General features: G+C 44.0%; 1 protein-coding gene across 4 annotated transcripts in view; it reads right to left on the reverse strand.

The window, feature by feature from the left end:
• MYO1B (myosin IB) overlaps positions 1-26,662 on the reverse strand; it is a 715,692-nt gene that overhangs the window by 177,746 nt on the left and 511,284 nt on the right. For 2 of the 4 annotated variants that reach the window (XM_085648783.1, XM_085648781.1), the window contains exons 21-23: positions 18,277-18,345; positions 2,374-2,460; positions 1,324-1,410 (exon numbers count right to left, since the gene is read on the reverse strand). In XM_085648783.1, the coding sequence (XP_085504909.1) occupies positions 1,324-1,410; positions 2,374-2,460; positions 18,277-18,345 (243 nt within the window). The remainder of the gene's footprint in view (positions 1-1,323; positions 1,411-2,373; positions 2,461-18,276; positions 18,346-26,662) is intronic. The other 2 variants (XM_085648784.1, XM_085648782.1) reach the window with 1 other exon arrangement.

The following is a 26,662-nucleotide window of genomic DNA, read 5'->3' on the forward strand; positions in this document are numbered from 1 at the left end:
TCTATAAAAGATCTCCGAAAAAGAGCCCCTTCGCGGGAGCCCGTCGGGCATTGCAGCGCCGGCCCGACAAGGAGCACAGCCCTATGATGAAGCATGACACCTTGCTAGGTGTGTGAGAGCATTCTATAGAGACTAATCGCTCTCCCCCCCCCCACTCCCCTTCTATCCTAGAGGAACTGCATCCCTTGGTTTTGTCCATTGTGTCCAATGTGACATTTTTATTTAAAAATAAAAAACTTCTTTTTAACAATGATATAAAAGTGTTGTATGTATAATTGTTAGGCTCTACCATATGGGCTACATTAACTGTTGTGAGAAGGTGTAATGCAGGGGTGGTACTAATTGGTGTTGGATGCCCAAGCATTACCCTTAGTGATTTAATATAAATCTCTACCAAGGGAAAATGTTTGTCTACCTACGCTACTAAGATACAGACAAATGTTTAGCAGGTCAACTTTGTCCACATTGTCAACCTGTCAGCGTAGCTTCTACAAGAATTATCAAATGACCACACGGGATCATGTTGAACACACAATCAACACGCGACTTTTGAGTAGATTAGTTTCTAGATGTGCTTTCATCCGAATATTTCATCAAGTTCAATACAGCAGAGAAACGAGTCACACCAGAGAAAATTACAATATGACTTTAAACAAGTTGCAAACCATTACCTCGATTTTGGCATTTATTTAAATGATCCCTAAGTTGTTCTGCCACTCTCCAAAATTTCCAATACAAATTACCTAATAGAGTAAGGGCCCCACAGTTAGCTCGGTTCAAGGACCAATGGAAGCAGATTATAAAGTGATGGTGGATATGGTGAGAAAGGTATGCTATAAACAGCATTACATGTAATCAATAAAAATACACATACTCCCTAAAATTTAGGATATAATATTAAATCTGGAATCCCATAAAGGCGCGAAATCAAACAAAAACTTAATTGTTTGACTTCCAATGTCATCGGTGTCCTTATTACTTCAACTTGCAAAACAAAATCATGCATAATTATTATAAATAAAGTACACAGCTCAAAAACAAACAAAAACATACATGCAACAGGCTTAATGAAAACGTTTACACTTGTATCTAATGACATCCACGCCTTCCTGAATGGTTCATAATAAAAATTAGTCATTTTAGTATGAAACATGCTAATATTTTTTAGTTTAAGAAACACGCATGAATTCAATCAGCTCAAACTTTGAGCAGTAAAGTCATGCACCTATGAGTTACATTCGATGTTAATGCTCACTACGTTTTAAGACTGGGAAGGTTAGTTATTAAAAAGGGGACACTGGATGTACGGTATGCATATAGTACCTTCAATCCAAGCCAGTAAGCCCAAATAACAGCAAAAGCATGTTTATTTCTAGCCTCTTCTTTCAGACGTCTCAGTTCCCTTCGCGCCTGTAGTGCATTTGAAAATAGCATTAAAAACCTCACAGGAAAAAACATTGCTGTTGGCTCCATTTGGGAGACAGTGGACTATGAGTTAGTTACTTAAAACCTAAAAGTTATGTGAAGAATCAAGTGGTCCTGGGTGAAGCATCTATAAGCAAGTGAGCAATGGGAAAGAATTTAAGCCACAAATGCATGGTCATTCGAAGGTCTGGACATAATCTCCTTCCTTGGATGCACAGGCCTGCAGGAAACCTTCAGCTTCCAACTCAATCTAAACAGTTTTGCATCTGTTAGTATGCCTTTTAACGAACCTGCAATAGCATTTTCCACCAATCCAACTACATGTAAAAGGACGAGTGACAAAATATTCAACTTTAGCTTAAAGAGTGCTCAGTAACTTACATGCTCACCTCTGCAGTAATCTTAATGTTAAAAAATGTGCCATACTTCAAAAGTAAAAGAAATTGACTATCATTAAACTGGGTAATAGTAAAGTATATTATTTGCAGTACTTAGGAAGGGTAAAAGTAAAGGATTAAGTGCTCATAAAAAAGAAATAGGTCATTACAACATTTCCTATGTGCAAAATTCCAGGAGAAATGCACAAGGTGATATTTTCTAAACATATTCTATCCTTAACGAACGATTGGTTTGCAGCAGGACCGAGAATACCAGGATCTTGTATGAACCCAGTATTAATGGGACAAATGTGTACTTTTGAACAATCAAGAGATTTGAGTATCACTTGTATTGTGTATTAACTGATTTTATTAAAGTGTCTAAGTAAGCAGAACACAGGAGACCACCAGAACAGTCCACCCTTTTTAAGGTCAGCGTTGAGATTATCTGCAGTTTAGAAAATTGTCTTAGTGAGTACCCTACCCACATTGTGAGACACACAACAGATGTAGAACAGTAGTTTACCACCTAAAGCCTTGGTAAAAGAAATAGTTTTTTGACATTCCATACCTGGGTACCGTGCCAGTATGCCGAAATAGTTGTAACAGCTTCTTTACACCTCTTCTGATGCTTCAGTTCACGCAAAATCTTTCGAGCCTATGTAGAATCGAATAAGAAATAGAGTCAATATTTCATTCAGTGAAAACAGCATTGTAACCAAGTCAAAAAAGTTGCTCCGCTGTAAATAATATTCTCCAGCTTTGGTATTTTTCATAAATGTACATTCACTACAGCTAGTATTCAGGAAAGGAATCTTGTGTATTTTCACTAATATTAAAGGGATCATTATAACTACAATTCTCTCTCCACCTCATTCACGCCTTATATGCTTCAGCTAAGTTAAAATTATGCCTTACCTTTTGCACATGAAATAATTATAGCGAATAAAAGTAGCTACAGGTAAGTGTCGTTGTTACAAACTACATTGAGAGTGCAGTGCCTTTAGAAAGACACCTACCACTCTCACAAATGCACCTAAAATCCTGGGCAGCAATGTTGCTCAATAAAGGTGATGTGCCTTCTCAGCTGCTGGTGGTCTGACATGGAGAGTGTTGCACTTGGTTTCCATCTTCACTTACTTTGTGAGGAATGTGTAACACGATCTCCGCTCGAGTTCCATATTCCTGTGTGGGTGAGGAGATTCTAAGAAAGGCAGTTAGAGACTGGCTGGCAAATGAGGGCAGCTATCCTTGTGCTGGAGGGAAATACTTGATTAACTAAAGTGATTTGAGGTTTGCGATAGTGCTTGTTGATGTGTATTGTAAGTGGTTAGTTAGAAAGTTAATGAAGGAGATCGCTACCAAGGCGACCGTGAATGTGTTGAAAGAGGTTTGGTGTAAGGAAGGTTATTATGGTTGTTACTTTCAAGGGCATGCAGTTGAAATCTCAGGAAATGCGCATATTACTAGAGGCCTCTGGAATTCAGCACAGTCGCACTTCACTTGACAATACCCAAGGGAATGGAATGGTTGAGAGGGCAAATCATAAGATTAAGGGTACCATTTAGATTGCGTTAGCTGCTGGTAGAGATGAGAGCGTCATGATTTAAGAAAAGTCATGGGCATACCAATTGTGTGTACATGGAATGATAGGTAAGACACGCTTTGAGTGGCTGGTTGCTGGGACGAAATTAGTTCCCACATGGATCAAGGCAATGGTACAACATTCTGGTGAGCAACCAGTAGTGCGTGACAGGTGGGGCTGGTTTATTTAAGTTCAAAGGGTCGTTTAGAGTGGTACGAACTCTACGTCATTCTGTGGTGTTGGAGACTGGTGAGAGGTGGAATTATAGGCATGTGGCATTGTACCAGTAAGGGGAGGGGGTGCAGTCAAACTGAAGCAGGAAACTTTGTCTTCTAAAAGTGCTTTTATGTTGATGTCCAATGATGATTTTAACCCTTCCTTAACCCAGGGGTACGGACGTGAGGGTGTCTTCACAGGACAGAGGCGATGCATGTGTCAGTGTTGGTCCTGGTGATGCTGTTGTGGAGAGGACAAGGGGTAGCAGAGTTCGACACCTGCCAGGATATCTGGATGAGTATGTGAGAGCTTAGAACCTCCATTGGCTACCTGGTCATCCATTTCTGGAATTATAAATTATTAATTTTTTAATTTTTTTGTTTTTTAATCTTGTTTGTTCCACTCTTTGTTCTGTAATAATTTTTTGTTTGGTTGTGGTAAGGCGAGGTGATGTGTTGCAATTGGTTTCCATCTTCACTTACTTTGCGAGGAATGTGGAACACTATCTCCGCTCGAGTTACACATTCCTGTGTGGGTGAGACTATTCTAAGAAAGGTAGTTAGAGACTGGCTGGCAAAGGAGAGCAGCTACCCTTGTGCTGCAGGAAAATACTTGCTTAAATAAAGCTTACCATCAACCATCCAAAACGAGTCATGTTACTTTTCCGCTTCAAGAGAGAGGGATGTGGGTGCATCTCCTTAGTGGAACGCATTCTAGCCAATGTGGATTTTAGCCAAGAATATAACTCACTAACTAAAATATGGTATAAACCGCGTTAACCTTGTCTTGGAAGAAGGGGGCCAACAAATTGCAGAAAAATTGATTGACTATATTTTTATTTTCCGAGAGCTTGGTCACTTTTTATTTTTTACTGTTACAAACAGCTCTTTTGGTACTGCGGTACAGTGCTCCGAGCACTAGTCTGTACTATAAAGGAGGTGTAGGGTGTGGCAGGCTGGGCGTCTCCCTTTGTGGTGAATCTAGGCTAGGCTAGGCTAGGTGTGGTTCCTCTTTGGGATGGCTCTCTGAGTTTCAAGGCCCCCCAACTGCTTTATTGTATCATTGTCCTATTTTATCTTGTGCAATTACTTGCCCACTCCCATTCTAAAGAGGTTTCCTCTGTGACAGGCATGTTTATTGTCACCTGAACCTTTTGTTTGAACCCCTACACCCTCATCCAGGCATGCCTTCTTAGGAAGCTGCCGAAGCACATCTGCCTGATTCCTGTGTCTGCCGCGTCTAGAACCCACTTCAGGTAGTTATTAGAGATGTTTATTTCCTTCTTATAACTGCATTTTTCCTCTTTTTATATAGCTCTGGAAAGGTTTGCATTACCTTTTCCATCTCCTCCCACTGCTGACAGATGTATCTGTTGGGCAGTGCACTGCAATTTGCTCCCCACCAGTGTATGGTTCCTGCTTTCTCCATCATGCATCCCACCATTTCTACCCTATTGCTCTATTTTTCTTGTGGGTGACCCATAGAAGTGGGTGTTGGCTCTCTTTCTCGTAGAGTTAACCAGGATAGTGTCTGCAGCTGAGTCAGAAATGGGATTCCTGGTTGTCTGAGGTATGGACCCCGGCCAGGCAGGAACCACCATTCTAGTCAGTGTAAGCTAGATACGCATTAAAAGATAACCTGTGCTCACCTTCTGGTAGCTTGACACAGAGTAGCCAGGCAATGTGTATTTGTGCAACACACACATATAAAAACACAATGAATACATCACAACAACCGCCACACAGGTTTAGAAAAATAGATTATATTCTGAACAAAACAAGACCAAAATAAGAAAAATCCAACGTATATAAGTTGAGATTAAATCTGAAAGGAATACATGCAGTAAAAAAGCGCTTAGAAGCAAATAGTGCTAAAAAGGTAACTTTAGACTGGGGCAAAGTCAAAGTTAGGGCCGACTGTGATAGAGGGCCGGCTACAGGACCCATGCAGGCCCTGGTGAACTAAGTACCTATCTTGGTTGCAAACGGTGAAATGGGTATGTCGAGGCCAGCAGGATGCGTCGATCTTCTTCATGCAGTGAACGGGATACTTCAGTTCCGAAGATGGGTGCCAGAGTCGAGAGGCATCGAGTGATGCACTGATCTAACCAAGCTGCAGCAGCGGCGATATGCTGTCCGGTGTGTCAACCTCTAAGGGCAAAGCACTGGGCCCGATGTGCCGATTCTACTCCTACAACTGGGTAGATGTACCGGTTCTACTGCGTGCAGATAGGAGGTGTCTCAAAATCCATGTTGCAACTATCTGGGCCTCTCCCAGTGAGACAGGGGCAGGTGTAGAGACTGATATCCCTGAGTCTCAAGCAACAGGAGGCCAGCCAACAAGCACTTGGAGATCACTTGGAGTAAAGGCAGAGTCCAGCTCTCCTTCAACAGAATCAGAGAGCAGCAGGCAGCAGAGTAACAAACAGAAAAGAAGGCCTTCCAGATCAGCAAGCCAGTTGAGTCCTTTAAGCAGCACAGCAGCACTTCTGGCAGAGCTTCAGTTACAAGCCCAATAGTGTCTGATTTCAGGGAGTCAGAGACCAAGCACTTATACTCAAAAGTACTTTGATGTGGAGGTGACTTCAAAGCAGCTCTCTGAAGTGCACAAGTATCCCTTTCAACCCAAAGCCATTTCTGTGGGGGGAAATAAGACCTTTGTGTGGGGATAGGGAACTGCCTATTCAAATGAAGCGTTAGCCCCTCCCTGCCGAGGCAAGGCCATCAGAATGCAGATGTATATAGATGGTTGTTCAGACACCTATCCTTCCTGTGTCATGGCTGTCTAGAGGGAAAGCACAAAATGTACCTTCCCCCCTCCACCCCAGACATTTAATGTAGACAGGCTATCAGGCACACAGAGCAGTTAGTTCAGAGAAAAGTCCACTTTCTAAAAGTGGCATTTCTAAAACAGTAATGTTAAATCCATCTTCACCAGTGAGGAGGATTTATCATTACCATTCCAAAGATATGAAACATGAAAAAGCTACTCCTCTCTGATCAGGAATTACAGCTTAAAAGTGTATTAAGGAATTCCTAATACTAGCCTATGAGTGGGGTAGGCTTTACAGTGCTGAAAAATGAATTTGCCACTACATGTAAAGATTAAACACACATGTCCTACCTTTTACTTATATGGCACCCTACCCTTAGCGTTACTTAGGGGCTTCCTTAGGAGTGTAATAAAGGGGAGTTGAGGCTTGGCAAGTAGTTTTAAGTGGCAAGTCAAAGTGGTAGTAAATTGCACACACAGGCACTGCAATGGAAGGCCTGAGACAGATTTGAATGGCTACTTCTGTGGGTGGCACAAGCAATGCTGCAGGCCCACTAGTAGCATTTGACTTACAGACCCTAGGTATATGTTATAACACGTTACAAGGGAGTTACTAGTAAATTATATATGTCAATCAGATACACACCAATGTCACCATGTTTAGGGGGGAAGCACATGTACTTCAGCACTGGTTAGCAGTGGTAAAGAGCCCAGATTCCCAAGGCCAACAAACAAAATCAGCAAAAACATGGAGGTAAAAGGAATACATCTGTGGAAAGACCAGCCTAAGGGTGACAGGTCTAACAAGCTGCATTGCCCCTTGATTTAGGTTGGGTCCTGGGAAGAATGTTTGACTTCTCCACCCTGGTTGTAATTAATTTGGCAGAGACTGAGCCTTTGAAATCTTCCCTCCTATAATCCAAGATGCTTGGTTACATTGGCAGGTATATATATTTCCTATGTGAGGGGAGAAGAGTTTGAGAGTGTGTCTTTTCTTCCTCCATGTGGGCTCACTGGTGTCAGCCTACCTCCTTATGAGAACATTATAGATCACAATATCGTCCGTGGGTGGGGGCCTTGAGGATATCTTTCAATTCCCTCCTCTCATGAATCAACGTCTACACCCTGCCTCCTTTATCTGGTGCATCTGTGTCTTCCAAAGTCCCTAAACTGGCCTTACACGCTATGTATGCCTCCTTTGCTTTTCTCAGTACTTCTAGAGATTCAAAATCCCTTCAGTAAGTTAAACCTCTTTCTTCTTGTCAGTTCTTCAATGTAAGCCTCAAAATGTTGATTAGGTTTTTTTTTTTTTTTAATACCCATCACTTCCTGATCAGCGTTATGTGCCTTTATATCCGGCATTGAACCTCGTATCCTTGGCACTTTTCCCTCGCTCCCCTTTCAGATTTCAATAGGGCGCTGACAGGTTTATCACCAATGGTGTCTTTCGACTTTGACTCTGACGATCGCTGCTCCATAGTGGGATCGTTGTGTTGTTACCTGGTGCCTCTTCTGCTCTCTTCCGTCCAGCATCCTCTTCGACGCCTCTTCTATTTTGGCCTCAATGACAACCTGCTTAGAGTCAGATCCTTCCCCCTCTGTCACTTCAGATTCTTCAAGGTTATCCTCATTGCTGGGCAACCCAAGATCTTTTACAGAGGGATGTTTATTATGAGACCGCGCCATGGCGTATGGGGCACACATTGGTTTTCCTTTTGTGTTTAGGGACTTAGGCAGGAACTCTACACATGCTTTTCATCCCTCCAAGCTGTGATCCTTGAGCAAACGAAGGTTACACCCCTTGTGGCTTTCCTTCCAGGTAAGCTTGCCATGGCACTTTAGGTAGGAACTGAAGAGGATATGCTCCATCCTCACTGCACCCAAGGGAACAGGCCTCAGAAATCTAATTTTTATTGGTGTTTGAGACTTGCCTCAATGTGTCATGCAGGTCCCGTGTTTTCTTTCCTCAGTATTTTCTCGACTAACTCTTTCTTCAACACTTCCTAGGCTACATTGCCCTCTACTTTGCATCCAGATCATATGGGGAAAAAATCTAAAGATTGTGACGAATATGGGCTTCTGGGTCATAGATCTGAGATCACAAGAAGACAGACTTGGCACCAAATGGTCAATGGCGGCAACGGGACACACACAAAGGACTGAACAAACAAAATCCCAGATCCAACCATTTAATTGCAGAATCATACACAACACTGGAATTCAGAAAAATAGACACTGAAAAACATGAGCTACTCAGAGCCTAAAAATGTTCACAGAGACGGCCTATTCCAAAAGCTAAGACAACATTCATTGGGGATGTGAAAGCACAGGCTAACAATGTAGCAAACTTTAAAGAGATGGCAGGAGACCAATTTAAGAAAATGTAAAATGCAAAAGGTGAAATGCAGGCCAAACTTAAACCCCAACAAGAAAAATATACTTATTGCAGCCTAGAATAAATACTACTAAAATGAGACCTGTAGATTGAGGCAGATACATGGAAAATTCAAAGTCAAAATATTCATCACTGAATAGGGGACAAGCATGCTTCTCAGTTGCTGAGCAGCTGAAGACCTAATTCAGACTGCACTTCACATCAATTACTGCTCTGTTAAAATGAGTACTCAAGGAATTTACCCAACTGATTAGGTGCCAGGGGTGGCAAGAAAGTGAAAATGCCCATTGATTTCAAACAACTGCTTGCTGCGTGCCACCGCTACCCAACTGTGGGTCCAGTGCTCACTGTGCCACCTTTCGGAACCAAGCTACATCTGACTGACAAGCTCAATCATGGCAAAACCAGACCTGGGTTGCTTGTGTTCCGGTTCAGGAGGGATCAGGCATGGTAATTTGGCTGGATTGTTTCTATTGGTGTAGGGTCAAGACTGATTTGCATATGGCTGGGTCTACACTGAGGTGGCAAGATGGGCAAAGGAACGATGGATTCAAATGCTACCCTGAGCAATTGCATGTGATTGGATTTTTTGCAAACATTTCACCTATCAACTTTTGTCTTTGGAGTGCCACTGCTGCACCAACTTCCATATTCAGAAGTAGCTACAGGCTCAACTCCTAAAAGTAAATGGGACCATCAACAAAGTGTGCATTTGCAAAGAAACATTACATCCACCATAGGTTACATAGTTAGTGATCTTAATAAATTAACGTTTAACTCATCTGTAGACCTCAACTCTAGAACAATATCAACATGAAATGCTACAGAACTCACTATAAAACAACTTCCATCCAGATGATCTCCTCCACTACAAGACTCAACTTTGAGGTGTTATTGACTCCTGAGGTTGAATATGCTACTTACCAGTATGCATCTGTTCTTGGCATGTAGGGCTGCTGACATTCATATCTGTGCATAGATTGCCGCCTAGTGTTGGGTCCGGATGTTTGCACGTTGTTGTCCTGGAAGAGTCTTCGAAGTATCCTGAGATAGGTGACTCCTCCCCTGGACCACAGTGCGCATGGGCATCCTCTCCATCCTCAGATTGTTTTTCGCCATTGTGGCAGTGATGGAGTAGATACAGAAAGTGATGACCATGCTATACAGTAATTCTGAGGTCTGCAGCTGCTACAGGCGCCGGGGAGGAGGGTGGGCGATATGAATGTCAGCAGCCCTACATGCCAAGAACAGATGCATACTGGTAAGTAGCATATTCAGTTCGAGGCATGTGGGCTGCTGAATTCATATCTGTGCATAGAATACATAGCAGTACCTCCTATTAACGGCGGCCACCAGTGCCAGCTGCAGCGGTCTGAAAAAGAGTTTTGAGAACAGCCTGTCCTACAGCTGCCTGCTGTTTTGAGTGTACATCTACACAATAGTGTTTGGTAAATGTATGTATAGTGGACCATGTGGCTTCTCTACATATATCCTGTAAAGGAATGTTTCCCAGGAAAGCCATGGACGCCCATAATTTACGTGTTGAGTGGGCTCATGGGGGAATCGTTAATGTGCGTTTAGCCTTTTGATAGCAAATTTGAATACATTTAACGATCCATCTGGCTATACCTGCTTTGGAGCTGGCGTTGCCTTTGTGTTGTGGAGAAAAGGCAACGAAAAGTTGTTTTGTCTTCCTAAAGTCTTTAGTTCTGTCTATATAGTACATGAGGGCTCTTTTGACATCTAGTGTATGGAGCATTCTTTCAGCGACATTTTGTGGATTCTGAAAGAAAACAGGCAGTTCAATAGTTTGATTCATGTGGAACTGCGATATTACTTTAGGCATGAATTTGGGGTTGGTACGTAGTACGACCCTGTTTGCGTGAACCTGTATGAATGGCTCTTGAATGGTTAGTGCCTGGAGTTCACTAACTCTTCTTAACAAAGTGATTGCCACTAGGAAAGCTACTTTCCAGGTGAGGAATTGAATCTCACATGAGTGGAGAGGTTCGAAGGGTGGACCCATCAGTCGGGTGAGGACCAAGTTGAGGTTCCACACCGGTGCTGGTGGGTGTCTTGGGGGAATTACTCGTTTAAGTCCCTCCAAGAAAGCTTTGATGGCAGGCACTCGGAATAAAGAGAGGTGCTGCCTGTTCTGGAGATAGGCTGCTATTGCGGTCAAATGGATACGTATTGAGGTGTATGCCAGATTGCATCGGTATAGGTGTAAGAGGTAACAGATTATGTTTTGAATGGATGCGTCCAGCGGGTTAATGTCATTGTTGTTGCAATAAATGACAAACCTCTTCCATTTAGCTGCATAGCAAGCTCTGGTAGTGGGTCTCCTGGCCTCCTTAATGATCTCCATACAGTCAGGTGGCAGGTTTAGGTAGCCAAACTCTAAGACTTCAGGAGCCAGATTGCCAGGTTCAACTGTTGCGGATCTGGGTGCTGAATTTCGCCATGGTTCTGCGTTAAGAGTGCAGGTTTGATCCGCAGCCTTTGATGCGGCACCACGGAAAGTTCTAGAAAGGTGGTGTACCATGGCTGGCGCGCCCATGTGGGAGCAACTAGGATGAGTGTCAGTGAGTGCTGTCGCAGTTTGCGTGCCACCAGCGGTATTAATGGCGCTGGGGGAAAAGCGTACGCAAATCAGCCGGACCAGTTCATCCATATCGCATTGCCCTGCGACTGTGGATGTGGGAACCTGGCAGCAAAGCTTTGGCATTTTGCGTTTTCGTTTGTGGCGAATAGGTCTATCTCTGGATGACCCCACTGTTGGAAGTACGGTTGGAGTACTGACGGGTGTAGCTCCCACTCGTGCATCTGGTGGCTGTGCCTGCTGAGCAGATCCGCCATCTGGTTGTCCTTGCCGGGGAGGTGTTCCGCCATGAGAAAAATGTTCCTCTGAATGGCCCACTTCCACATGCTCTGAGCCAGATGAGACAACTGTGGAGAGTGTGTTCCTCCCTGCTTCTGTATGTAGTACATGGCAGTCATGTTGTCCGTCTGGATCAACACGACTTTGTTGCACAAGTGTACTTTGAATGCCTTCATTGCCAGGAAGATTGCCATCAGTTCCAGAAGGTTGATGTGCATCTTCTTTTGTTGTATTGTCCATAGTCCCTGCACTGTGTAATTGAGTACATGAGCTTCCCATCCCTGGAGAGACGCGTCCGCCGTCAGTATTATTTGTGGAACAGGCTCTTGGAACGGTCGGCCCTTGCAAAGGTTTTGTGGATTCCACCAATGCAGAGAGTTGTATGCCCGACCGCTCACCAACACTAGGTCTTTTAATTGCCCGTGAGCCTGATTCCACTGACGTGCCAAGCACTCCTGAAGCGGGCGCATACGTAGTCTCGCGTGTGGGACTATGAAAATGCAGGAGGCCATCATGCCTATTAACTGCATGAACACTCGCGCAGGAAGGGAGTGTTGAGGTTTGAACTTTGAGATCAGCATTTGCATGCTGTTGATCCTCACTAAATTTGGCTGAGCTGTGGCTGCCAGAGTGTCTATGGTCGCACCCAGGTACTGTTGTACGTGTGCGGGTTGGAGATGTGATTTTGGGTAATTTAGTGAGAATCCCAGACTGTGAAGAAGGTGAATGGTGATGGACATGTGGCTGGCACATTGCTGGGATGACTTTGCCTGAACAAGCCAGTCGTCCAGGTAAGGGTAGACGTGAATGTGTTGTCTCCGGAGATGTGCAGCCACTGTAGCTAGGCACTTGGTGAAAACTCTGGGTGCTGTTGTCACACCGAAGGGGAGGACTTTGAATTGGTAGTGCTGCCCCTGAATAGTGAACCTGAGATATTTCCTGTGTGACGGGTGTATGGGAATGTGGAAGTACGCATCTTTGAGGTCTAGTGTGGCTAGGAAGTCTCCCTGGCTGAGCAGCGGGAGAACCTGTTGTAGGGTGAGCATATGGAAATGCTCTGAGAGAATGTAGTGGTTGAGGGGTCTCAGGTCTAGTATAGGTCTGAGCGACCCGTCCTTTTTTGGGATTAGGAAGTACATAGAGTACACCCCTGTCCCCTGCTGGTTGAAGGGCACAACCTCTATTGCAACTTTTTGCAGCATACTTAGCACTTCCTGCTGCAATAATGCTAAGTGCTCTGTGGACATAGGACGGTGCTTTGGCGGTATTGTGGGTGGAGTGGAGGTTAATTCGAGACAGTAACCGTGCTGGATAATATCCCTGACCCACCTGTCCGTGGTGATGGTATTCCATGTGGACAGGAACCGCTGGAGTCTCCCCCGACAGGTGTTATGTGGTCGGGGGGAAGGGAGAGGGCGTCAATGTTTGTTCTTGGGTGAGGACCTGGTGTTGCCGTAACCGCGTCCTCTGCCCTTGGTGCTGGAGCCACGATATCCACCTCTGTTGTTTTTATCGTAGGTACTCTGTGTGCCCCCTTTGTTGTATGTCTGCTGTGACCCCTGTCCTCTAGCTGCCCCCCTATTCCCGGGCGACGAAGGAGCCACTACGAAATGTCTGCATTTGCAGAGCCCCCATTGACTTTGCAGTGTCAGTGTCCTTTTTTATCTTTTCTAAAGTGGTGTCAACTTCTGGTCCGAATAAGTAGTCGGGGTTGACAGGCTGATTTAGGATGTTGTTTTGAATCTCAGGTTTGAATCCGGAGATTCTTAACCAAGCATGTCGGCGTAACATGACGCTGGTGTTTATCGCCCTCGCAGCTGTGTCGGCAGCATCTAGTGCGCACTTAATGGATGCGTTTGTAAGAAGTTGTCCCTCTCTGATGAGGAGCTCCGCTGCCTCTTTGTACTCGTCTGGCAGATGTTGGAGTAGTGACTCTAGCGTGTCGTAGTGTGAACGATCGTAGCGAGCCAGGAGGGCCTGTGTATTGGCAATGCGCCAGATGTTTGCTGCTTGAGCTGCAATCCTCTTGCCTGAGGTCTCCAGCACCTTGGACTCTTTGTCTGGGGGAGGAGCATCACCAGTTGTTTGCGAGTGCGCTCGTTTGCGAGCGTTAGCAACCACCATGGAGTCCAGAGGTAACTGACCTCTAATGTACATAGGGTCCCCGGGCGCAGGTTTGTATTTTTTTTCAATCCTGGGGTTCAGCACCCGTGCCCTGGTTGTTTCTTTGAAAATCTCCTTTGCTGGCTTGAGAACACCTTTCAACATGGGCAGAGTCTTGACAGTCCTCTCAGAGGAGGCGAAAGTGTCCACCAAAAAGTCGTCCTCAATTGTGTCAGAGTGGAGTTGCACTCCATGATTGGCTGCAGCACGTTCTATGAGGGCATTGAAGGCAGCAGTGTCCTCTGTGGGAGATGTTTTTGCACCGTAAAGCTGCGTGTCCTGGGTATCTGTTGTGGCACCCGGGTCTGCAGGGTCATCCCAAGCTTGATCTGGGTCCTGCTGCTCCTCAGGATCTATATCCCTAGGGTAGGTGGTATCATCACCCATGTAATCCTCCATTGCGTCCGTGTCGGAGGGCGTCGGAGAAAAGGACTGGGGATCTAGATAGGAGGTATGCAGGCGTTCGTATAGAACCGGTTCCGATTCTGCTGGCAGTTTCTGCTTTAGAGGGATTCTGTAAGAGTCCAAGGTCTGCTCCGGTGTGACCTTCCGTTTTCGGAGCATGAGTCTGCCGGTGTCGGCGTCGATGAATTGGGACGGTGAAGGCTCAGTAGGAGAGTGTCCAGTAGATGGGGACCTTGTCTGGCAGACACGTGTTCGGATCTCGAACATCTTTGGCGCCGTGGACGGCGGCAAACCAAAAGTGATGTTGGTTGGTGCCGAAGGTGCCTTTGGAGCCTTTTTCGGGTCAGGGCCCGACGTGGACTGGAGGGCAGCCTGTTCTCTGATGCGTTGCAATGACGCCGCAACTTGTCGCACCGAGAACGCCGAAGGTTCTTTGGTGCAGAGTGGTTCTGCAGAGGTAGGCGTGGACTGCCTCGGGGCCACAGGGTCATCGATTCGAGGAGAGGTAGTAGCGGTCGACGGAGTCGATGACTTGACCCTAGTCGCTGCCTTCGAAGTGGACTCCGATGGAGCGGCCATTTTAACTTTGGTGGTCGTGGCCGATTGCTTCGGTGCCGGGGGCCGAGGCGCTTTTGAGGTACCGATGGCCTTCTTTTTCGGGTCGGTACCGACATCCGCTGCAGCGAGTTCGGCGCCGAAATCCCTTTTAGTGCGTTCGGAGCCGATGGTCTGGGCTGGCGTCGAATGAGTTGAGGCCTTCGACCCGACCACTGCTAGTTTCACTTTCGGTTTCTGTGGAACCGGTGCGACGATTGGTTTCGGTTTCGTTGAAGGGAAACCAGTCTTTCGGTAATAATGGCTCTTGCTGGATGTTCGAGGCCGGGCCCAAAGGCGGGGCAGAAGAACTGCGGGATTGATCTCGGGTAAGGCCCGGAGGCGATCCCTCGACCGGAGCCGTAGAATGACGCACTTTGATGGCCTCCGTTTCGACGGGTAGGCCCTGCTCTTCACCAGAGCTATCTTCTTCGGCCCCAAAGGCCTCATCGTAGTCTCCTACCTCATCGTCGGCTTCTTCCCTGTGAAAAAGCGCTTCATCGGCGTCTTGCGATCGGGAATCGTGTTCAGAAGCGGGGCTGTAGTTCAGGTCTTCCACGCTTTCAACATCCCCGTCCTCGGTGCTGAAGATGTTGGCCGGGGCCGGTGCCGATTGCTGCGCTTCTAATCTCGCTGCCCGTCGATTCCGGAGAGTCTTCTTGGATCGGAATCGGGCACAGGCCATACATTTCGATTTGTCGTGATCCGGCGAGAGGCATTTGTTGCACACCGGGTGGACGTCGATATGTGGATATTTGGCGTGGCAAACAGGACACCGTTTGAATGGGGTCCTCGATTCCATCGTCGATGTAAGGTCGATGGTCGGATTAAACGGATCCGAAAAACTTGAAGAAGTTTGCTAAACTAAGCAAGAAAGCTGTCGATACCGAGCGGAAACAGTACCGACGAAAACTAAAGGCCTTTTGGCCTTAAATTAAATTTTCCTAACTTGAGCTAAGATAAGCACATCCGAACCCAATGGCGGAAAATAACAATCTGAGGATGGAGAGGATGCCCATGCGCACTGTGGTCCAGGGGAGGAGTCGCCTATCTCAGGATACTTCGAAGACTCTTCCAGGACAACAACGTGCAAACATCCGGACCCAACACTAGGCGGCGATCTATGCACAGATATGAATTCAGCAGCCCACATGCCTCGAACATTCCAAAATGCCATCACAGAAAAAGTAGAGGATCTTTCAGGTGCCCTAAATGTCAGACATAGCAAATGAATGCATGCCACCACAGAATAGGACCATCAAGAGAGTATAACACCGACTCTGAGCTGCCTTTATTAACATGGTCTCTCCCATCATCAGCCTGAGTTCCTAAAACCCTGACCTGAATCCTTTTGTGAAACAGTGTCAGAACTGGGTAAAACATATGACTCCACAAAACCACACATTAAAAGCACTGCTTTGGACCCAGAGTACTGTTTGGCTTTACTTTGAGTGCACAATAAGAGGAAATAAATACGTTAACCTTGATTTACATATAGTGCATCAAGTAACTGATCTGACTGAAATGTTCAAGGAAGTTTTCCAAAGAAGCAACTGGAATAGGACAGTTCCTGGACCCTACAGAAAATCTGGTACTCCATCACTTACCACAACTTAAAACAAGGGGAAAAACACAATACATAAAAACAAGACAAGCATCCTCAAAGACCAAAACATGCAAGGCAAGACACACATCAAGAATAAAGGGTCTTAGTAAATGTGGGGCAGCATGCAGAACAACAAAATACAAGGAGCTGTACCCTTATGGGTGGTGGGGAGATCTCGAGAAGATCTGTGCCATTCCGCACTTCAAAAACAAAATAATAGAGAGAAACTACCGATACTTACAGATAGCTACAACTGATTACACAAGAGCCCTTTCAGATGTCATTAGTATGAGGAAAGCACGTACTAAAGAGTCCCTTAGTGCTAAAGTACCGGATGATTTAAGGTAAAACACCGGAGAGTCAATATTAAACTTCCTCTTAAAGTGGACTCCAAAGAGCGGCCTAACAGTTATGTAGAGAACATCAAGTGTCTAACAGGAATGGTAGAAACCGTAGGGTGTTTCAAATGTCTCATGGTTTAGATCAATGCCACCCTACATTTGACTGACCTTAAACTTATCTCCACCATGAATACTACACCTGTGACAGGATGATTTAGACAATGAATGGCATGAATCTCTGTACTGACTGTGGCAACATGCCGATCCTGGTCCCTCTGAAAAACATCCAAATATCACTGACACTTCAGGCATCTTAGACTCCCCTCAATACGCGTCTTAAATGGTAGAAACAATTATCCAAGGTATCTCATGCCACTTGCATGCAAAACTAGAAGAAAAAAAATCCAAAATGCATGACCGCATCCATTTGCCACCTAGCCTTGCGATGGGTTGCAATGCAATCAGGACAGGCAATGCAGGTTTCAATCTATGCATCTTTGATATTTGTTAAGCCAACAAAAGTGACTCAAAAAGAGAATACACAGTGCAAAGCCCCTAAAGCAAAAAAAGAAAGATTAAAGGTTCTCCGTAAAATTACAAAAAAGGTTACTTTTCATATATGTGGAGGAGACGAGCTGAGATAGTGCTGTGGGGGGGCCTTTGGATCAATTGAGTATTTAAGCTGAGTCTTGGAAAATGCAACAAGGATCATGGACAGTAACTGACAATGGTTTTCCCCACACAAATGTAATATAAAACATTGCTAAGTGGGTTGCATGTAACAAAAGTGTTTAATAGACTTTATTAATGTTGCATATAATATGTTCAATTAAAAAAAAAAAAAGAAATCAGTTACACAGTAGTTATTTATTATTAAATGATCAAATACATCTGTGTGTTCGCAATCGTAAACCGTCCAATTGATTACTCCAATTTGTATGTATTTGGCAACTTGCATAAATATCTAACATAGCTTAACCCCTTCGACGCTTATGACGGAACGGTTCCGTCATGCACGTCGGTTGGGCTGTGCTTATGACGGAACCGTTCCGTCATGGCCCCGCCCGCGCTCAGAACCTGCAGCACTGCGCGGAAATCCGCGCAGCGCTGAAGGGGTTAAGCAACATAATAGTTTTCTCTTGATATGACAGAGTCTAAACCCATTAGTTAATCATAGGGTACTTTAGTTAATCAAAGGGTACTTTATGTTCCAAAATAGGACATGATCTTGAAAGTTACATACCGTATCATATGTATTTTAGATTTTGGAAAACAGTAGATTACGTAAAAATTAGGTAAACAGGGTCTTACTTCCAAAAGGTGCATATTAAATATCTTAATGCTAGCTTACTGTTGCTCTTTAAATTCAAATTAAGGGCCAAATTGGCTTGAGTGTTGCAATGATTCGCTGTAGGAGGGTATATAGCACTAAACCTCTGGAAAATATTGCCATAAAGAGAAATATTGATCAATAAAATAAATAAAAGAAAGCATCATTCTGTAAACAAAAACTCACCTTCCAACCTCTGATGTAAGACTGCACAATAATGGTAGAGCTCTTTATCCGACTGTATTTCTGTTGTTGCTGTATTGACAAATGTATGCAGTTTAGAAGTTTGAACATATTTGACAGTTTAAATAATCTTAATAGTCTAGCACAGCTGGTAATGCACACATTGAAAGCGATTCAGATTGTGGATATCATTACCTACACAAAAACACCATCTTTAATTCATCTCTTGGCGACTGCCTAGCGGCGAGATTCATTCCTTCATTAGTAGAGAGTTTGTGCTCTGCAATCAAAAGGACTACCACATGGTTTGCAAGCCTGTGTCCGATTTCTACTTACACCTTCAGTAAGAATCATTTAGATACCCCACAGCTCTAACCTTTCCTATTTGAAGTGTTAGAGCTATTCAAATGCCTAGTTAATATCCTTGCTGTCGCAATGTATTGTCCCATTAGCAAACTATGCAAAAGTAGAAGGATTTTTGTTTGACCATTTTGAGCAGTTCAATTTTGCTTTTAATTTGCAGTACCATTTCAGTAAAAAGCAACAGCTAAAGAGATGTTTGCTGTCCTTTGTTTCCAATTTAACCATTGGGAAAAAAAATCCAAAAACAGACATGGTGACAAATTACATTAATAAAAACTATATTCATGTAAACTGCACAACAAATGTTACTGCAAAACTAGCCCTTGAGATAAAGCAAGACTCTTTTTCACTAAATTTTTAACTGCGAAATATTTCAGGAAATTTGACATACTAAAGCAGCCGAAAAATGTACAGTAGTGTGCATAACAGTTACAGCAGCACAAGAAAATGTGTTAATCGAAAAAGGATCCAATCTCTTAGAATAGAAAGGGAGGGGGGAGAAAGAACTATACAAAAATTAAGGGATAGGTCGGGATAGAGGTAAGACGGTTATTGGAATGGGAAGGGGGAAAAAACAACTGAAGCAAAGAGGAACTGGCTGAAATACAGCAACACTAGTGAAGAGCCGGAGAGAGAAAAGAGGGTAACCTGGGAGAGAGAAGACGACGGGCAGAAACAGAAAAAAACAGATGTTTTCTGCCAAAAAGGCGAACAAGTGGTGTATAGCATCTTAAAAAAATAGGAATTCAGATTTTGTTTTTAGACATTAAGGACATTCACCAGAATGGTTTTGACATCCTGGAAGACCAGTTCATGAGGAAAAATTTGGGGAGACAAGTTGTGGAGAATGTTGCTTCAAAATAGGCTTCCTTAAGTACATTTTTCTCCATATATCACAAACAACGCTTGAGCAATATAGGGGCAAGTCTTGCTGGCAAGACTGCAAACTGTGCAGAATGCAGATTTGCCCCCCATCCTACACTGCACTGGGCAACTCATCCAATTCCACTGCGCTGGCTCCTGATCAAAGGTTAGGTATTCACGTAGCTCTGAATTTGCCACTGAGCCATGTATTTAAAAAGTCTGGTTTGTTTACAATACAAATTCAAGCTCTATCAGCCAGTGGTTAATTAGTAAAAGAAAAAAACTGCCATGACGCAAGGGATTTTTCAAGCGATCATTCAGCTTACACCACCCGCCATCACTGGCACATGCTAATGCAACTACTAATCATCGCACACCTACAAGTGCAACAATTTGGCCCAGCTGCGCTTGCATTATTGATTTTTTATGCATATTTGTTGTTAAACATGCTGCTAATATGATCTTTTCAAACTTCGACTTACAGCTCCACCAAGTGTTGAACTATCATAAGAGCTGGTGTTGAGAATTATGAGCTGGTGCTGAGCATCACAAAACACCAGCTCAAATTAAACACTTCTATGAGCCCACAGGATAGCTTTGATCTGCCTCCACCCACCCATTTTTACTGACTAAAAAGTCTCCTGTAATTCCTAAAAACAAGGAAGACATGTCACAAAATGTCACAGTTCTAAAAGGTGTTTCGTCAGAATAGCAACCTTTAGTGATTTAAGATGGTCTTGCTTTTGACAAAACCATGCAAAAGAGCCATCTCTGTCCTATCTTTTTTGTTCACTAAAGCTCACTCCGCAGGGGCCAGTTCACATGGCTTCGATTTTGGACAATCTCACAGAAAACAAGCCATAGCCACAGTATATGGCAAGCATACAGAGGAGCCAGAATATAAGCCAGGCATATAGATGAGAGGAAACGCTTCTACACAAAACTTCCTCTCTTGCTGACCACGTTAGCTATCATGGTTAAAGCTTAGATCAAGATATAGGGGATAACGTACTCACTGCTGTACATTATAATGATATTGGTAGATACCAAGGAATTCCATGGTCATATAGAGGAACAAACAGAAAAGTGATGGGAGGGACGCATGAATTAATCTCAGACTCTGGTAATTACCTCCCAGTCCATCATTTCTGTGCCCCCAATGCCAGCACAGATTAGACACATCCTTGATCCAAAATGAACAGCCCATCCCAAACTGCCAAGCCAGGTCCTCTCTGAACCAGAACACAAGCTTCCCAAGAACGATTTCACTGCAGTTGGGGCTATTCAGTGAAGTGCAACTTGGTGCCAGTGACAAGGTGAGCACAGGACCCTGATCCTACTGGAGCATGGCCAAGACTGATTTGCATATGGCTGGGTACAAACTGAAATGGTAAGGTGGGCAACATAATTATGGTTTGCAATGCCACCCTGAGAGATTGTTAGTGGTTATAATTGCAAATGTTCATTCCATCACTCTTTGTGTCTTTCATATAGAGGAACAGGGAAGAATGTGGTTCTCTAATAATGTTCATAAAACTCCAAGGCGACTTGCAATAGCCTTTAAATGTACATCAGAGTTTTTATTTATTTATTTATAATACATGGTTACACCATAATCATTCGCACAACCCACTTCAATCCTTTTGTGTCTTCTTTCACATGAAAAAGATAGTATGGTTGTAGATATGAAGAATAAAAGTGGAATCTGTAGTGCAAAAGTAACCACATCAAAAAGCAGTTAATATTTTTGCAAATATCTCAAAACGTGCTGAAACAGGGCGAGTTTGGCTTCCTGCAATGACCTATAGCTTATAGAAAATAAACATGCTGCTACAAGTATGTAATTTCTTCTGATAACTGTTCAATTTATGAAAAAGGTCAGATGAAGGAAAAGCCAGTTTCATTGATTAAGCAGTAGCAGTAATTATGCTCTGTGGCCTGTCTTTCACTTTGACAACTGACTTTGGCAGCAGGCCTTAGGGTGTCACCGCTCAACTGTAATACGTTACTAAGGTTGAGCAGCAACATCATTTCATTATTATAGGTGACTGCAGACGTCAATACTCTACTGTAAAAACAAAATTCGAGAATGACTTTCATACAGGAATTCCAGGTTCCCATGTGTTATATATAGACTTATAAATGGGTAATAGTGAATAATCGTGGGTTTTTTTCACCGAGGGGTTCCCAGTGACCTCAATTAGACAACAAGGTGAAAAAGATCCAATTTATTCTCTTTTTAACGGTAGGAAAGTGCCCTTTTTGACAATGTCACCCCTACTTTTTTTTGCTATAGTACTGATTCTGGTCAGAATAGCAACCTACAGTGATTTAAGATGGTCTTGCTTTTGAAAACACCATGCAAGAGAGTCATAACTGTCCTATCTTTTTTGTTCACTAAAGCTCATTCCACAGGGGCCAGTTCACAAGTTGACTGGTTCAACTGAACTGAGCATGATAGTCATAACAATTTTCATACGTTTGCAACTTAGTGTCTAACATCTAGAGTCAGTAAAAAGCACTGTCCACAGTAAAGACATGCAACCCAAAGAATGCTTAGGATGTAGGATCTCCCGCACATTCGATAACATAGTCCAAAGACTGCAATGCTATTCTTATGCTGGCACATTACCCAATAACCATCTATAATTTTATATTTTTGATGCCCTCAAAAATCACCTGCCCATGCTTTGAGGAGTAATAAAGGAACCATACACAATATAGCATCTTCTCCTTGATCTAATCGCAAAAACAAAACACCAAATAAAATAAATACAAGAACCTGGCCTCCTGACACCACCACCCCTCCCACCCTCTGTGCAATCGCTCACCTTTACTCTCCGAAGCTGTACTCTCTTCTTTCCATCACAGCAGACAGCCGGTGCTACATAGATAAGCTCTCAGAGTGCTTGCCACAGCAACCTGTCATTTCCTTATGAAGCAGCAACAGGGGAAACGACTTTTGTATCCATTGTTGCTACATCTCAGGAGTGAACAACCAGATTTAGAATCTGGTATTCATGATAGTCGTTATCTGTGAGACCGTACATAACGAACTTATAGATGGATATCTGTGAATAAGTGGGATGTTTTTCACTGAGGGGTTCTGAGTGACATCAGCTAGACAAAAGTTGTCCTGGATGTCACTCAGAACCCAGAGCTGAAAAACATCCCTGTACCTCACATTTTACCCAGCTATAATTTCATGTTCTATAAGGCTTCCAAAAAATTGTCTACCCCAGCTTCCAATACAAATGTTTGGACAGAGAATTAACATCTGAGCCTTATGGAACATGTACAAAAACAGGTATACAAATAGCCTAACCTCCTGTCACCCACAACCCTAAACATATGCCTTCTCTAATACTCATTAAAAAAAATAAAAAAATACTGGGCATCCTGCAACTTAAGTGCTACCGTGTAATAGTATTAGCTTGTGAGTGCAGCCATCGCACAAAAAGTGAAAGATTGGTCTCACACACCACCTGGTGTCATGCTTCATCATTGACCAGTCCTCGCCCTCTAAAAACTTGGTTTGATAGAGGGCGGGCATGCACCTGAAGACAGGGATGCACTTCTAAAGCTAAGTGGGGGCCCTTTCAAAAAGTGAAGTTTAAAAAACCATTACAGGTGTCATACTTATTTTAATGTAACTGGCATCTGTATGGTATTTAAAAACAATGGTCGGTGTGATGGGGATTCTATTGTCCCCCCCCACTGTACTACAAGTGGTCAACATGTTTCTGCCTGCTGGCCCCGAGGGGTCTGTGGCATTCATCAGGACCTATAATGCTTAAATGGGCTCAACCCTTACGGTATTCTGTTGGTGAAGGTTCCACTTGGTGAGGTGAACAATTTCACTCGCCACTGTGTATGCGACTAAGTTTTTGCGCCTGTAGAAAAGAAAACATAAGTGAAGTCCAGACACAAGTGATACAGTAGCAAGTCTGGAAAAGGTCATATGGTATGCCACATACTCATGCATTTAATAAGTGCGTGGCTATAAGTGCATCCAGTCGTATCATTCACCTGTGCACTTGGAAAACGGGGAACGATGTTCCCAGTGCTTACCCTAGCAGATGGGACCTATTAGCCCCATAGGAAACTGAGGAGGGGAGACCCCTTTGGTCAAGCACTACATGAGGAGAAAAAAAGAGAAATCCCAAAGGGTAATTTAAAAACATGTCCCAGGGGTATTCTAGGTACGGTAGTTGGCAATGATGTCAACAGCTAATCAAATATATACAGCATGTTATCAGAACCATCACATTCATTCATCCATACTCTTACTGTGACTGGAGAGAGCTCCTGCTTCTACACCTGCGTCTGATCTCCTCGCTTCCTCGCTGGTAAATGGGAGAGTCAAACTCTGCGCTATTTATACCCAAAGGTGTCTATATCTGAACGGTAAATGGCCGGAAATGGTGAGGTTCCGGTGTCAGGGACCGAGCTTTCAAAGATATGCCTGGCTTGCCTGTAGCTCGTTATGGGACTTAGCGGCCCTTATAAGGAGATCCGCTGTCCGAGTTTGTTTGCCTGGATGGTACGGCGGGGTTCTTGGCCGTGAATGCTTCTCGCAACCATCCGTTTCCAGCGCAGGCACACCTGCTTGTGAGAGAGGGGCTGGCTCTAGTGTTTCTATGCCGTTGTCCCAGGAGCGTGTGTCTCAAAGGCACGCATGCGTATAAACATGCACTGTTATAAGCCAGAGTATAAGCTGCCGTGCCAGCTGCAGCGCATATTTAAAAAGTAAATATAAATATAAACACACAGCGGCAATTCATATGAGCCGAGCAGTGTGTAAAGAGGCCTATGAATCGGGCCACTATTTTAACACCGGAGGCGGCTATCCGACATCAATATATTTGCTTACTACGCCTGGTGCAGCGTATGTGTAGAGTGTGTTGAGACGGTGCAGTGAGCTCACAGTGGTGATTTATTCATGCATGCTAGGTTCAAGTAGAGGTTACTATAATCGTACTATTGCCATATTTAGTGGTTGCGAGCAGCATACACGGCCCAGAACCCCGCTGTACCATCCAGGCAAACAAACTCCGACAGTGGATCTCCTTATAAGGGCCGCTAAGTCCCATAACGAGCTACAGGCAGGCCAGGCATATCTTTGAAAGCTCGGTCCCTGACACCTGAACCTCGCCATTTCCAGCCATTTACCGTTCAGATATAGACACCTTTGGGTATAAATAGCGCAAAGTTTGACTCTCCCAATTACCGGCGAGGAAGGGAGGAGATCAGACGCAGGTGTAGAAGCGGGAGCTCCCTTCAGTCACAGTAAGAGTATGGATGAATGAATGTTATAATGGTTCTGATAACATGCTGTATACATTTGATTAGCTGTTGACATCATTGCTAACTACAGTACCCAGAATACCCGGGACATTTTTAAATTACCCTTTGGGATTACTATTTTTTCTCCTCATGTAGCGCTTGACCAAAGGGGTCCCTCCTCCTCACTCTCCTATGGGGGTAATAGGTCGCATCTGATAGGGTAAGCACTGGGAACCTCGTTCCCCGTTTTCCAAGTGCATAGATGAATGACACGACTGGATGCACTTATAGCCACGCACTTATTAAATGCAGGAGTATGTGGCATACCATAGGCGCAAAAACGTAGTCACATACACGGTGGCGAGTGAAATTGTTCAACTCACCAAGTGGAACCCTCACCAACAGAATACGGTAAGGGTGGAGCCCATTTAAGCATTATAGGTCCTGATGAATGCCATGGACCACTCGGGGCCAGCAGGCAGAAACATATTGACCACTTGTAGTACGGTGGGGGGACAATAGAATCCCCATCACACTGACCATTTTTTTTAAACACCATACAGATGCCAGTTACATTAAATTAAGTATGACACCTGTAATGGTTTTTTAAACTTCACTTTTTGTAAGGGCCCCCACTTAGCTTTAGAAGTGCATCCCTGTCTTCAGGTGCATGCCCGCCCTCTATCAAACCAAGTTTTTAGAGGGCGAGGACTGGTCAATGATGAAGCATGACACCAGGTGGTGTGTGAGACCAGTCTTTCACTTTTTGTGAGATGCCTGCACTCACAAACTAATACTATTACACGGTAGCACTTAGGTCACTATACTAGGAGCGGCTCTTTTGTGGTAAACATTATAGTTTGGAGGCTGCCTCTCCTAGCATCCCGTGCCTCTAGTTCCCTCCCTCAGGTCCTCCCTGAGGTTTTGAGGTTAAACATCCTGCAACTTACCCACATGACCCTCTGGAAAAAACTTCTCCCGCGCACCTCCATAAGTGAAACAAACATCTGGAATTCTTTCATATGCAAGTAACTCATGAAACAAACTGTACACAAACAATATCTGACCCATCGCCAGCTAGCCTGCCACCCTCTGTGCAATCACACTTCATCCTAAAGCAAAGTCGTGCTCCTGCTCTCACAAAGAATGGTGTGACAGCATCACATCCACCGACGGCAGCTCTGATAGAGACAGTTGTCAGCGGGGCTTCATTTCTCTCCTCAGTGTGGGTCTACAGAGTGTTGGGCTGACAGGGAAGAATGTGGTTTGTGCAGGCACAACACCATCCTTGTTTTTCCAACTTCCTCAGATCTCTGGAGACCTGGGTAAGATGCAACACGGCACAGGAGAACACCAGCCACCAATCTGCCACTGCGCTAGGGTCTCTGGAGACCCAAGTGAGGCAGCAGATCAAACAGTCAAGCATATCTTGGTTAATGACTGTTTTTATGTTACTACAGTGGATAACCTGATTTGAATCTGAATATTCATGCGAAAGCCTTCCAATGGAAGCAATACACAACAACTACATGATAATGGAAATTGGACAACCACTTTTGGCATATGTAATCAACACTATTGCCATTTTGCAAGCAAAATTAAAAATCCATTGCTACATTTTTTCAAAATATATTGGAGTGATCCAATTAAGAAACCTTGACAGTGTAGGTGTGACTAATGTGTTTACATTAAAATAAAAGTAACAATATGTGCATAAGAAAACATTGCCTGTATTTTTGTTTTAAATGGAAAATGTAACTGTAATATTTCCCAACCCTCTATAATCTGCAGGTATTCCTTACAGATTATTCACACATCATTGGAAGGTAAACTATTTGTTGGCAGCACTCATTATGAAGCCACCAATGCTTTACAG

This window comes from Triturus cristatus, chromosome 3_2 (genome assembly GCF_964204655.1).
Source record: "Triturus cristatus chromosome 3_2, aTriCri1.1, whole genome shotgun sequence".
Classification (NCBI taxonomy): domain Eukaryota; kingdom Metazoa; phylum Chordata; class Amphibia; order Caudata; family Salamandridae; genus Triturus; species Triturus cristatus.